General features: G+C 54.8%; 4 protein-coding genes across 4 annotated transcripts; 3 read left to right on the top strand and 1 right to left on the bottom strand.

Moving 5' to 3' along the window:
* Positions 1-82: 82 nt before the first annotated feature.
* Positions 83-929, top strand: COL26b_007681 (uncharacterized protein; the record flags this gene model as incomplete). The annotated part of the gene is made up of 3 exons (XM_053180466.1): positions 83-639; positions 701-805; positions 869-929. 3 exons carry the CDS (start codon positions 83-85, stop codon positions 927-929), a joined length of 723 nt encoding a protein of 240 aa, XP_053035612.1.
* Positions 930-1,678: 749 nt separating this feature from the next.
* COL26b_007680 (uncharacterized protein) lies at positions 1,679-2,956 on the top strand (the record flags this gene model as incomplete). Its single annotated transcript, XM_053180465.1, has 1 exon — positions 1,679-2,956. The coding sequence occupies one exon, from the start codon at positions 1,679-1,681 to the stop codon at positions 2,954-2,956; it is 1,278 nt and encodes a 425-aa protein (XP_053035611.1).
* Positions 2,957-3,039: 83 nt separating this feature from the next.
* On the bottom strand, positions 3,040-4,922 carry COL26b_007679 (uncharacterized protein; the record flags this gene model as incomplete). The annotated part of the gene is made up of 6 exons (XM_053180464.1): positions 3,040-3,781; positions 3,833-3,933; positions 3,985-4,044; positions 4,099-4,260; positions 4,402-4,527; positions 4,740-4,922. 6 exons carry the CDS (start codon positions 4,920-4,922, stop codon positions 3,040-3,042), a joined length of 1,374 nt encoding a protein of 457 aa, XP_053035610.1.
* A 6,681-nt stretch (positions 4,923-11,603) lies between these two features.
* On the top strand, positions 11,604-13,544 carry COL26b_007678 (uncharacterized protein; the record flags this gene model as incomplete). The annotated part of the gene is made up of 2 exons (XM_053180463.1): positions 11,604-11,928; positions 11,983-13,544. 2 exons carry the CDS (start codon positions 11,604-11,606, stop codon positions 13,542-13,544), a joined length of 1,887 nt encoding a protein of 628 aa, XP_053035609.1.
* Between the last annotated feature and the right edge of the window lie 638 nt (positions 13,545-14,182).

Below are 14,182 nucleotides of genomic sequence, written 5' to 3'. Positions count from 1 at the left end.
CATAGCAGCTCCCGACCTCACGCTCCACTGTCCAATCCTCCCAACGCCGCAACACCAATTCGAGCCAATTGATACCGCAAACATGCGAAGGACATTTCGCCTGCTCGCGGGCGTCAAGCCTGTTCGTTATCTCGAGCCCGGCACCCCGACGGGTCTCACGGGCCTTTGGACACACAACAGCCCGCGGTCGACGTTGCTGTACGTCTACGGCAACACCCTCGACAAGCTCAAGGCGATTCCCGAGTCTTCCCTATACCGCCAATCCGTCGAAGCCCTGACGAAGCACCGTCTTGCCCTTGTCGAAGCCACCGTACCTCCCGGATACGAGGAGTGGGAGAAGAAGGCCGAACAGATCGTCAAGGAGAAGCCTGAACAATTCCGCCTCGTCAGCGGTCGCGTTGACGGCAGCGGCGCTCGCACGGTCAAGCTCGGCAACAGGATGTTCGTCGTGGGCAAGCAGCACGAGGCCAAGGATGTTCGCTTGGAAGAGTGGGACGGTGAGAAGGACGAGGGTGGCACTATGGAGGGCCCGCGCACCGAGGCAGAGCGTCAAGACCACAAGTTGCTTGCCGAGCGCAAGGATGTAAACGACGTAGCCAAGGTTCAGTGGGAGTCTGAGCCGCAGTTGACGGCCGACCAGTACGTCTTGGGCAAATTGGTTTTTTGAGCATATTAGCGGAACTGACATGCTTGCGACTAGGATTGCTGAGCTGGAGAATAAGATTGGAGCTGGCCTCATTGAGGAGGTAATCCAGGTTGCCGAGGGTGAGCTGAAGCTCGTGGACACGATGATCCAGGCCAAGGTGTACGTCACTGATCCGTCCCGACATATCCAGCGTCGAACGTACTGACCAAAACGCTACTACAGGTGGGAGGACCTAGAGGAGAAGCCTGTCGAGGGGCAATGGACTTACTTTGAGCGGAAATAAGCCGAGCCGCTAGCCGCAGAAAACGTCTACCACATATAGACTGTGTATAATAGGCAACAATGATGACCAAGATACATCGAAATGTTGCTTCTGTACAGGAAACCAACCATGTGAAGTCGGTCAATGAAGGCTGTTCTGGGCGGCAAAGCAAGACATCGAATGTGTTGCGCTGATGTTACGCGCACTGCCCTCCTGCCAAGACTAGCGATTGCCTTGGAGGTTGGAATAAGAAATGCGATTTACGCACTGGTTTGATGCTTGAAAGTCTGGGTCTATTCTGACAAGATGCAAAGACCCTTTTGGTCGTGCGTTGGTAGCTCTGATAAAAACGTCAATGTCTGATTGACCTAGCTGGCCTCTAACGTAATCAAGCCTTTTCGCCGTCTTGAGAAGTTTTTACAAGTCTATGAAACTACCATGATTTTTTATTTTCTTTTTTTGCAGTCTCCCAATGACCAATGTCTCAGCTGTCGAGTGATTCCGTTGTGGCCTTGTCGTGTAGTTGTGCATAACAGGCTGGAGCCTGCTTGCTAAATCAGTAAATAGAGTTGATTTGGTCCCACCCCAGATTCCCACTGGCGCAAAGCCTCCATCAGAACTCCTCAACTTCACCCAATGAACGCAAGGAAAATCGACTTTGCCGCTGAGTGTGCTCCAACATTCGCACTTTCTTGGGACCAAGCATTCGCAAAAGCCTACACAGGGGGTATATTCAAAGCAACAGCCGCTGGCCGATCGTGTTCGTGGCCATGAGCCGGCCGCAATCCAGCCGCAAGAGGTCCGCCTCTGCCGTGTCCATCAGCGACAGCCATGACACCTACTACTCTCACCTACCTAGCGACTCAATCAACCCGCTCAGCCATACTCCATATATTCTCAGTCAACTCCGCCTCGCTGGTCTAGCGGAGACAGACCAGCCACCATCACGAGACCAGCCCAAATTCCCGCATCGTGCCTGGCAGGATCCAGATGCACCATCCAAACAGGGCGCTGCTGCCGCTGCCGTGGCGGAACAGCTAGAGAGTGACAGCGATAACGATGAGGAGGTAGAGCATGATGTTGGAAGTAGGCGCCGGCCACGGAAGAAAGACGAGAAAAGGGCCAAGTATTCATCGGAGAAATCGCACTTCAGGCCTCTTGTCAGGGCCATCTACTCGTTCCTGGATAAAGGGGACGTCGTCAATGCCAAGCGCGCTTTTGGCATCCTCGTGAGGTCCAGCGTGCACGGTAGACCGGTCGACATCAGACGCAACAATTACTGGGCTCTTGGCGCCGAGATACTCATGCGTGAAGGCGGCGTAGCCGCTACGGACGAGGGAAAGGAAGCGGAGGCTTATCCTGCCGGAAACATCCCACGGGTACGCGAGTACTTTCAGGACCTTATCCAACAATATCCGTACAACTTCAAGTGGCGTAGAGCCGTTTCTGCCATCGACTTCTGGCCCGCGCTGCTGAGTTACGAGGTTTATCAGGTGCACACGCAGCATGGGGCCTCGTTACGCAGGCTGGAGAAGGAAGCGGAGGACTGGGAGGATGACTCGTGGCAGGAAAACTCTCTGGGTGACAGTCAAGATGAAATGATGATGGACGATCCCGAGTACAAGGACGGGATCTCGCGCTGGCAGGCAGATTCGCGGGGCCGGCGGCTACGTCAGGCAAGAGACCAGATTAGGCTGCGCACGCTGGACGGCCTCAGAGAGATCGCTAGTCGTATGGACGACTTGCTCGAGGACCGGCCATATTCTACAAACCCTGAAATTCTGAGGTTGAGAGGGATGGTGTCTCTGTATATAGGAGACCTTCTTATCCCGGCGCGTGCTGAGGACGAGGGGCCCATGTCTGAAGCAAAAGCACGGCGCGAGGCAGAGAGGAATAACGCACGAAGCACCTTTCAAAAAATGGTCGAGCATGGCGGCCGGGCTGATGCCTTCGTTCAGCAAATGCTGGCGCCGGAAGAGGAAGACGACGGCCCTATACTGCCCATATTTTCGTCACTTCCCATCAGAGAGCATCGAGCAGATAGCTAAGCGATCGTTGATATTTCATCATTATTCCCTATCCGAGGTATCGATATCAACGCCGATCCAAACGGTGCATTTAGTCTACTGTCTTATGTCTCCCGTTTAGGTGCCCATCTTTGCAACAGCAAGGCAAAATTGGAGCTGCCCACAACAACACACCATTCTCCCCCTGGACTCCATGCCACCTGTCTACCAACAAACGATGACGCGCCGAAGTTCTCTATCTTGTGAGGCTTGAGTGGCACTTGCGGGTTCTCGACGTTGTACTTGGTATCCCACATCAAGAGCGTCTCTTTGTTGTACACATTGGCGAACGTGGGGATTTGCTCAAGACCTGACGGGTGTGCCTTGCCAGCCGCTTTGCGCTCTCTTACCGTGGGTTCAGCTTTGGCTCCACCATGCGTACGATGGACGACGGCTGTCAACCAACTCGGCCTTTCGGGGGGAGCATCAGGGTTCTTTTCTACTTTCTTGATGTAATCATGGAAACCTGTGATTTGCTCAAAGTCCCAAAAGAAAATCTTCCCGTTGGCATTGCAGAAAGCGAGGACCGGGTGCTGGTCTGGGACGAAGTGCAGCTTGAACCGCATGAAAAATTGGGGACCACAGCCGGGAGTCGCGAACTCCATCAGACGGGTGTACGGTGCTGGACATTCGGCCGAGACGCCTGGGTTGAACGCGGACCGCGTCAAATTGGCCGGGTTGATGGTGGTGGGAGCCATGTCTTGCGACGGCCGTGGATCTTCCGAGGAGAAACCTTCAATCTTCCATAGAACGATGACATCGTCGTGGCAAGCGCGGGAGAGGATGTAATCACCAAAGAAGGCGACGCTGCTTGGCGTGAGTATTCGTGTTTACGTACGGTCACCACAAAGCACATACCAATCCACAAGACTGCTGTGTACTTCGGAAGTGGAAAAGTGAGGATAGTGGACCTCGACAGGACGATCTGTAGGCTCGGTCGGGAGGTCCGGCACAGTCCACTGTCTTCATGTTAGACAGTGAGAGAAGTATTGAACTAAATCCATGCTCACCAGGTTGATGATCTGGTCGTGACCGGCGGACAGGATGTAGCGGCCAGTATCATGCCAGGCCTTGAGAGGACGTTAACAACATCTTTCCTTGAGATGACAATAGGAGACACTGACCAAGGTGAGGAGGTTCCAGTAATGGCCTTCGCCGCCGAGAATGCATAGGCAAGGCTGTTTCTCATGTCTTGGGTCCAAGCTCCAGATGCGAACGGTTGTGTCGTCTGAGCAGGAGGCAACAATCAAGGGGTCTAACGGAGACGTGACGACGTCGCAGATGTCCTGATAGTTCGTATCAGCACGAGCACTTTTGGCAATATGTGGCACTCAAGATCAGGGTGATTGACCCCTCCATGGCCAACTAAACACTGAATCATGCGTTAGCAACAGACGTAAAGTTGTAGGTATCCCTGCGGGACGTACGTTGACAAGCTTTTTCTGAAAGATATCATAGATTTTGATCTTTGCATCCTCACCACCGTAACACAGAAGTGGCTTTCCGGTCACAACATCCTTAGTCCAGGTGCAGCAGTAGTTTCTTGCCTCGGGCTGCAGTCGAGTCAGTTATTTTGCTTTTGGGGGTGGATGGGTGGACCACTTGGGAGAACGCACATCATCATCGCGAATTATGCTGATGATTTCGCAAGGGTTTAAGTCATCTGCTGTTGCTGTGAGGCGGCAGATGACGATCTGAGGTGGCATCAAAAGTCAGAAGTGTACAGAAGCATTGGTTGAGGCAGAAGCTCAAGGGGGGCACTTACATGCTTCTTGCTGACAGCAGCAAAGACTGGCCTTGCATTCAGCGGCTGGTAGGGGCAGAATTTTACATCAAAAAATTCTGGGACAGGGTCATCCTCTGCAAGATAGCTGGTATCGTCGTCGAGGTGAACTGAGACTCTCAGCCTAGGGAAGTCGTAGGGAGTGGCAGTGACGGTGGGGGCCATTGCGGAATTGAACCGTAGACAGGTCGCGTTTTGGGGTGACCAGACAGTTGGAGAGATTGGATGAGGAAACTGGACAGCAGCGGCAGGCAGGCAGCGACCCGACAAGCGGCACCCAACCTCAAGCAGCTGTCAGCCTTGGAGGTAGTAGGTCTGTATATCCAGGGGGGATGAGACAAGAGACAGCGGTAGGCCGGAGCAGGAGCAGGAACAGGAGCAGGAGCGACCGAAGTCAGTTCAGTTGGTAGTAACAGGACTGGACGTGATGCAGACGGAGTGCAATTCGAGTGGATCTAGGTGCTGGGTCGAGCCGGAGGATACGGCCAGCGACACCGACCGAAGGCGGGTGGATGCGGGCACGTAAGGTCCAGTGTATCCGTACAACCTGGAGTACCTTACCTAGGTAGGTAGCTACCTCGTGCGACCTCAGGGTGGACAGGGACGGGACTGAGAGAACAAGAAGAAAACAGGCCGAAAGGGAGGTGAGACAGAGCAGACGCGTCGTAGGCAGTTGGTAGTTTGTAGACGGCAGCTGGCAGGCAGCAGGGCATCGTGAGCTAGGTACCTGAATGTATGTGTGGTTTTTTTTTTTTTTTTTTGGGGGAGTGGAGGCCGGCTGGCAGCACGCTCGCGGCTCCAGGTGGTGTCTTGAATCAGCGCCTGGTAGCGAGTGTACTGCATACTGCAGGTGAGGTGGGCTGCAGTCAGAGGAGTCGGCTGCTTTCATTCAAAATTAGACAAAGTCTGGACTCCAACCCCCAACGCCTTGTGACGGCGATCGACCTTTGAGGGTTCCGGATTGACAGCCTGCCTTGTGCTCCGAGTGACCGCTTTTCTAGTGTGCCCCCCCCCCCCCCCCCCGGGCTGGCAAAGCGAGCGGAACAAGCACGCAACTTTGGACCTGGTAAAACGGTTGACCACGTCCTCGACCACCAGACAGTGAGGGTCCTTGGAGAAGTTGTCCCGGATGCCCTCTCAGTATCTATCTACTTTGCAGCGACACGGACCCAAAACGGGGCCTGTCGAAGCAAGGTACGCATGCGCAGTAGGTAAGCTAGGTAGCGTCGGGTGGTCCGGTGCAGTTCGTCGGCCATTTCTCTAATTATCGCAGGGCTCAAGGCTCAAGGCTCAAGGCTCAAGCCGGAGCAGCGGATGGATCTTCAGGGAAAGTGGGCCACGAGAAAACGTACATTTGAGGTTCCATTGGATGTACAGAACATTGTACATAACCTGTCAACCCACGCACGCACAAAGTACCCTCACTGTATGTACTCTGACTGACTGCCTGCCTGTGATAGAGCCCATTTCCCAGCAACAACTCATTCTAATTCAATCATGACTGTTGAATGTTTATGCATCAACAAGAAAAGAACAACCCCAAGATATGGCGGTCATCGGCAATCCGATGCCGCAAGCCACTTCGGACATGCCTGGTTCAGCAACAGCTTCTGCCATCTTCCTCCGGCCCCGGCCACCGTGCCCGCCCAACGGCACGCCCGTGTAACACGAGGTTCCTCGACCGCTCCTCTCTGTCTCTATCTCTCTATCCCTCTCTGTCCCTCCATCTCCCTCGTCAACAACAATCAGGCTTCGCCTGGGACATCAATCGTTGCTACCCCCAATGTACGGACACCACGCGCAGCTTCTACTACCGTCCCACCGCCACGGGCATTGGGGATACGTCAGCCGGCATGTGAGAAATGACTGGATCGCCAAACACACAGACGTAAATTACCCCCTAAACTCCCCTCACATCCAATCGACGGGTCTCGATGCCAGACATCCTTCACTGGATATCAACATCGTCCTCGCATCGCCCTCGCAACAATTCCATTATCACACAGCCTGCTCATAGCACGGCTGTTTATCCTCTGGATGGGATCCAGCCAGCCAGCTTGCCAGCGTCCACGGCAAGCGTTGCGCCGGAGCTCCACTGCCTGCCAATAAACCTGTCCCGTCATGGGTCGTCATTCGTGGAGCAGCACTGCAGCAGAGGCATGGTCATGGTTATGGCCATGGGCCGCCGTGACATCTCCATCTTCGTCGCACGAACCCTTTGCAACCCAGCCCGGCGCCCGGCGACCTGTCTAGATGCGGTTCACGTCACGAATGGACGCCAACAAGCCCCGATCAATCTCAATCTGGCGATCCACCATCGCGACCACGGTTTTGTGAAATCCCAATGGATCGAATGCTGGTGCATCAGTCTGGGAAATGCGACCCGAAAAGAGGATTGCTACGAGCTTAACGAGAAGCGTCGTTGCTAATCCAGGCATGATATTTTATTGCAGCCCCGAAGATGCCAGATACTACCAAACACCACATGCCTGAGCGTCAAGCAGATTCTCCCCAACTGGCATGCGCAACCGCCAAGCCATGGAGACGCATTGAAATGGTTGTAACTTGCTAAAATCACTCGTCTAATTCTAATTGCAACCCCGCGGCCTGTTGAGAAGAGCATCTTGCATCCGGATCACCGGTCTGCTCTAGCCCATTGGTCGCAGTTGTGCGCCGTCTGACAGCGCCAGTCTGCAGCACTACGCCCTACCAACTAACGACTACCTCTCAACAGCGGGGAGGCTCACTCTCAACGCGAAGGCAGGTATCACGGGTTGTAGTGTAATACGGATAAGCTGGCTCGAGTCGCTCGCTCGGGGACCCTGGCAGCAGATCCCAACTGGTGAACCAGGTTCTCATGTCTTCACAGCTGTCAACTGAAGACAGAACATGGAACTATGCCTAGCAGAGCATAGCGCAGCTTCTGCCCGAACGCTCAACCCACACGGACGCCAGTTTAGCCTTTTGCACTCCCGTTGACACGGATGACGGGCGGCCTGGCAAGGTGACGGCCCTGAAGGGCAAGCATCAGAGACGAGACCTTGGGGAAAGAAACGGGCTCTGGTGCCCTGCAATCTCTATCGGCTGTCAGTACAAATCAGGGCAAAGGGCCGTCTTCTCGCAAGCTCTTCCAGAAGAAGACAAGAGCTGTCCGCCATCCCCTGCGAGATCCCCAGACACCATGTCTGCTGTCGGTATCACGGACATGGGTATGAGGAAAATAGTGGGGAGCTCAAGGCACAGGGGCTGATGCTCATCGTTGTTGATGTTGACAATGGGGTTTTCAAGCTCGAGTAACAGATGACAGAGGACATTCTGTGGCCTCTGCTCTGTAAGGCATGTATGTACAAAGTAAAGTTCTGCAGCTCGTCAATTCCGCACTCGGCTAACGCAGGAGGGAAGAGAACGAGGCACTGAAGCTGCAAGGGGCGCAAAAGGACGGCGTCCACCGAGGTAAACCGGCACTGGGTCGCCTTGAACGCAGAACGCATTCCTAGTATTGCATGTCTCAACGATTAGCCGGCGATATAATCGTGCCGCCTCGTTGCCTTCCTCCTAGCTCCCGTTTCTTCAACAATGGAAATCCAGAATCCGAGACCCTTCAAACGTTCGTCGTCTGCTACTGCGCTTGACCCATTGGTTTCGGAAAGCGACGCCAATCCTTCCTCCCTCCGTCCACCCATGCACACGCAGGTACCTGCGGCTGTCTCCAGCCATCCATGCCGCAAGCCGTACCATAGTAAAGACATGGTCCGGTTGGATGCCCCACCGGCAGCTGTTGACAGACAGACAGCCGCCGCACGTTCCGATGTGTCGATGCGCGCGAGCTGCCCGGGTGTGGCATCCGGGCATGCAACAAGGGCTACTGATGGGCATTCTGTTGCTCTTTTCCACCACATGTATAATGGCAAAGCAAGCCATGTCTCATTAGCTTGCCAACTCGGATCACCGGTCGACTTCGGTTGGGAAGCGACATGGCACTATTCGTACTCTCCGAAAGACTGACATCAGGGCGAGCTATCGTGGGTGATATACCATGACAAGTCATGAACGTAGAGATTGGGACTTGTTGTGATTGACATGGAATGTCGGAAATCCCGGCGAACCAAGCACAGCTAGCTATCTCACTTGCGGATGCGTGACAGGCTGACTCTCGATAAAATACACGACAGACACAGGCAGGCTTTCTCGAGCGGGTTGACGAGGCAGAAGGCGAGGGTAAGGATGGCAGTCCAAAGCCCCCCACTGGCCCCCAGGCCAGGTCGCGAGGCGGAGTGTGTAACATTAATCAACCCTCGTGGGCTCAGCTATTTGAGGTTGTCAGGCTCGTCCTAGTGGGGGGACCTCATGTCCGGGGATACGTCCAATTGTCTTTCTAGAATGGAGACTGCGCATACGGTATCGAATGCCAAAGCCACCTACAATCTTCATTTCCGTCAACCTGCAAGTTGATTGACTTGGTATAGATCTTTGCGTGTCAAGATGGCGATTTGTTGTGGCTGTTGCGCGGCTTTCCAGCCCGATATGGGGCAAAGGGAAAAGAGGCAGCGCACATGACAAGCAGGGAATAGGCATATGCCCGTCTATATGAATTGTCTTGCCCCGCTGTCAACGTCAATTCAACGATTGTGTACTTTGTATCGGTAGTGGTGTGTCGCGGTGGACAACGGTGCGGACGATGCAGGGCCACCACAATGTGCTTGCACAACAGCTACATGCCTTACGCTACCACCGTAGGTAGGACATAAGGTATCTACCTGTACTTAACGAGACATAGAGCCCCCTTTCCCCTGCCGTTGGATAGTCGCGAGTACCGCTGAATAGGACGACAACCAGGGAAACATGTATTCATACACATTGCACAGTATTCACGAGGACTGTGGACAGACAGGTTGCTGGAGATGCAGCTCATCCGAAGACCTTGCTCGAACGTAAAGTAGCAAGGAGGAGCAGGAGCAGGAGCAGGAGCAGGACCAGGGGCAGGGGCAGGATGGGATACGGACGTACGCCGGGGGCCGAGTCCCTACCTAGCTGCGGGTTTAGAAACCGGCAAAACTAGGTAGCTACGTCGGGTCTGGATTTATTTCAAAAGTGTTGCGGTTCTTTTGTGTGTGTGTGTGTGTGTGTGTTGTTTTGTATTCGGAGACCTGCCAAACGCATATGGATGGATCGCAGGAGTCGCGGCTTGTCATTGTCGGATACCCTTGCTTAGCCAATGTCCTCTACGGCCTAGGGTAAGGTACATGGACACATCCACATTCTGGACCGCTGCAAACTTCAGATGCCGGGGTTTGGGTCGGGGCCCCCCTGTCAGCGGGCTCTCCTCCCTGGACCCTGCCCTGCCTAGGTACCTACCTAAGGTGCCTGCCTACCTTACGTTACCTAGGTAGGTACCTACCTATCCGCTTCCGCGTTTTTTCGAACGGGAGCCGCTCGCTGCACCGCTGCGCCGATGAGATGCGCTGCGCTGCCGTGCCGTCACAGACGCAGTGGACGCCTCTCCCCGCCGCCGTCACCACAAGCCGGACGAGCTGTCATAAAAGATGCTCGCCGCTCCCACTGGCCGCACCGCACCGCACTACTCGAGCCTCTCTCTTTCTCTCTCTCTCTGTCTCTCTCTCTCTCTCTCCCTCCTCGCTCTCCCTTCATTGTCCTAGCTGCAATAAGGATACGGCACTATTAGGTGCCCTCCCCTCCTCTACTGCTGCTACGTCTTGAGTCCCGTCTACTCATGCTCAGCAATTGCAACAGCAACAAGAACAACAATAACAACAAGCTATCTTCTCGCCCCCAAACCAACCCCAACTCTTGCATATTGAAAAAACTCTACACATATATACCTACTTTTCGCTACTGCTACAAATCAAACCTCAGCCGAAGCCCCGCTAGCTCGCATCCAGCGTTCGTTCAACGTCGGTTGGATTACCTGGCTACCCTACTTCAACACCGTTCCCTCGACCTCCCCTCTTACGTCAGGGCCTCTGCTTGAACCTGCCGCCGCCGCCGCTGCAACGCTCATACCCCACCACTAGAGAAACAACGGTCTCACTTCCATCTCAACTGTCTTCTGCGTACCGTAACTACCTTACCTTTCTTTACTACTGGCGACCGCAACCTCCTCCTCGCCCGCATACGCACACGCACACGCACAACGCACAAGCACGAGCATAAGCATCACCTCAGCCAATCCTACCATCATCAGCCTAAGCTCCGACGGCATCGCGACCAGCCAGCCCAGCACTTCTGGCAAACGTCAGTTGCAGGCAGTGTGTGTGCAACAAATCCTGTCACTTCCAATTCATACTGTTTGAGTTCGTCCGTGGGACACATCTCTACAGGCCATCTTGCGGATACCAGCATCCTGGCCGCTCCGCTGTCCTGTCCTCGGCCGTCCTGGTCCAGGCAAGCCCAACATACTTTTGTCGGTACAGCTCGTGATACTGGCAACCTTTCGTCCCAAGGTGACAGCGCGATCTGTGTCCTACGCTAGTACCAACGCCATCTTGAGCAAAAGTCCACCTCAGCTCAGCTCAGCTCAGCTCGACTTTCTCGGACGACACAACCTCTCAGTTCGACGCACAACACCCGCCATCGACTTTGTTTGGCGATTCCTTTCCCCATCCAGAAATCAAACCGAAGCCATTGGTGTCGTTTCTTGCGCCGACCTGTTGGCTAAAACAGAAAGGCGCCGTTTTTTCTCTGTCTTTGTTTCGAGTCTTTGGTTGTCATTTGGGGCTATACCCATACCCGCGGGAACCGTGCGGACAGGCGGAAGTAATATTGCGGCGTGCCCAAACATACAACCCCAGACCTTGTTCTCTGCCAGCAGGCCAACCGTCGTTAGCCATGGAGCAGACCTTCATGACCATCCACTCCACGGACCCTGATGCAGTTATCCTGTTCGTGTCCGACTCAGTCTTCGACATCCTGGGTTATAACCCCCAAGAGGTGCAGGGGAAATCATGCTTCGAGTTCTTCCACCCCGAGGAGGTGCCGTTCGCTCGCTCAATTCACAGTCGCGGGGTCCTGCTGGACAAGGCCGCCGTGCTTCACTATGTTCGCATCCAGGCCCGAAATGGCCAGTGGGTGAGTTGCGAGTGTTGCTTCACAGTCGTGCACGATGTCCTGGTCGCTTGCACCAGTATCTACCAACGAGGTGAAAGGAGTGAAAGTGGGCTATGCCTCCGTCTCCCATGTCCTCCTTCATTGCTAACCACCGTACTAGGGCGAGCCATCGAGGCACCCCAGATCCGTCGAATCTTCTCGTCCTCTCCTCGGGACCCTCGCTACCACATGCTCGAGCATTTGTCACCCAAGTTCAGGATGCCCCCAGTGGAGCGCGAGCCGCGCGCCGCTCTCATTCTCAACAGGTTCACCCGGACCCTGACTGTCATGTTCGCTACGAACGCCGTAGCCTCCATCCTTGGTGTCCGGCCGGACCAGATCAAAGATAAGAGCTTCTATGAATGCATTCAGGAGAACTGCCTTCCCGATGCCATCCGTTGCCTGGAAAGTGCCAAAGCCAACGACTCCATTGCCTACCTTCGATTTTGGTACAGAGACCCGCGTCGACCGGAGGATTTTGAGGATGAAGATGACGACGAGGAGCATAACAGTGGGAACTCCAGCGATTCTGAGGGTGGAGGCGTGCAGCTTGATGGCCGCATGGACGTTGACGACGAACCTGCCATCAAGCAAGAAGACACCGGTCGGCCCGACTTGTCAACCCACAGCTCTGCACAGACGGCAACCACGACGGCTTCCGGTTCGAGCAGCCGGACACAGCAGACCTCTGCAACGACCGCCCCGCCACTCGACGGGCCGGCACCTCGGAGGTCACCGCCTGCCGAGCCTCTGAGAAACCGGCGCCGTGAACCAATCCCAACATTCGAGCTCGAGGCCGTCGTGTCCTGCACGTCTGACGGGCTGGTTGTCGTGCTACGGAAAGCTCGCCCACCTATTCCGGCACCTCACCCACCCCTGGTCACGCCTACATACACCAACGGTCTTTTCGCCGCGCCATGGGGACATCATCCGATTCGGCCCCAAGGTCCCCAAGAAATGCTCTACGCATTCAGGCCCCCTCTCATGCCACAGTATATGCCTCTGCACGACAACGTCATGGCCATCGGCGGTCCTCCGGTGGATCATCTCATGAGCTCCATCCGAGACGTTGCCGTTTTCGCCTGGGCTCTCGTTGGTATCAACGGCAATCTTGCTACTTACACCCGTGGTTTACCTCGTGGCGAGGCACAGCCTGACGGACTTCCGGTGTGGGATCCGAGTGCTGGCAATATGTCCTACCTTGGACCGGAAAACCAGGCGGTTCATCGCTGGGCACAGTACGACGAGAAACACAAGAGTGGTTTCGGATCATCGTCCTCCGGATACCAACAGCCACAGGCGCAAGAAACATCGTCGAGTTATACTCATGCTCCCCAAATTGGCAGGAGCAACTACACATACTCCCAGCCTCCCCCGACATGGCCTGGGCTCCAGCCTGCGTACACGTCTGCGTATGATCAGTATGGCAGACCTAATCACAATCACCCCCCACATCATCCACAGCAGCATAGTGAGCACCAGCATTACCAACAGCAAGGGCAACACCAACAGCCTCCGGGCTCTCGAGCTGCATTGCAAGACCAGTCCTGGGGTGAGACCCCCCCACCGTACAATGGTGGCGGACATTCGAATGGAGACTCAAATCGGCACTCCAACAACGTTCCCACCACATCGGCTGGTCCAAACGATTCATCCCATGGCTATCGCTACCCCTGGCAGTAGACGGGCTACTTATTGGCATATCGGCGTTGGGGGCTGTGATTTGAGGTTGTGACTTGCGATCAGTCACAATCATTAACGACATGAATTGGTTTATAAAAATTACCGAAGATTGTAGCAGCAAAGGTTTAGGACGGATTGTTTGCAATTTGACAGCACATGTGGCGAGGACGGCTTATGGCACCCCCGCATTTTACTAGAAATGCCGGCAGAGTGATAGATAGATACCCACGAGATGAAGCAGGCGAAGTCGTTTTTCAAATAATTGAGATGCTCGCGGGACATTGGCGAACGCTCGTCAGCTTGGAAAGCTGTGTGTACAAATAAGTTACGCGATAACTCGGAGCCGTGTAGCATGGTTACCATTCGCAGGCACCGAAAATTAGCGGAGGTCTTGTGTGTACATGGCACCCATTGCCACTAAATCATCATCTCCAGTGTGACAATTTAGTCGTCTCTGGTAAGCCGGTGCTGATCGGCATTTCCGGGCGGAGACCCACAGTGAAAGTCGGAACACTGTGGATGTCGGCGGCGGCTGGAACGGGGAAGTGGGTCGACCAGAGGCACAGCTATGCGCTTGTGATTGGTGAAGGGAGATGGTCGGGGAGCGGGCCTGTATATTCCGACGCAAGGGACGGGGT

This window comes from Colletotrichum chrysophilum (assembly GCF_026319265.1).
Source record: "Colletotrichum chrysophilum strain AFK26 chromosome Unknown scaffold_63, whole genome shotgun sequence".
NCBI classification, from domain to species: Eukaryota; Fungi; Ascomycota; class Sordariomycetes; order Glomerellales; family Glomerellaceae; genus Colletotrichum; species Colletotrichum chrysophilum.
The sequence above is the reverse complement of the archived record's forward strand: the minus strand, read 5'-3'. Positions and strand labels throughout refer to the sequence as shown.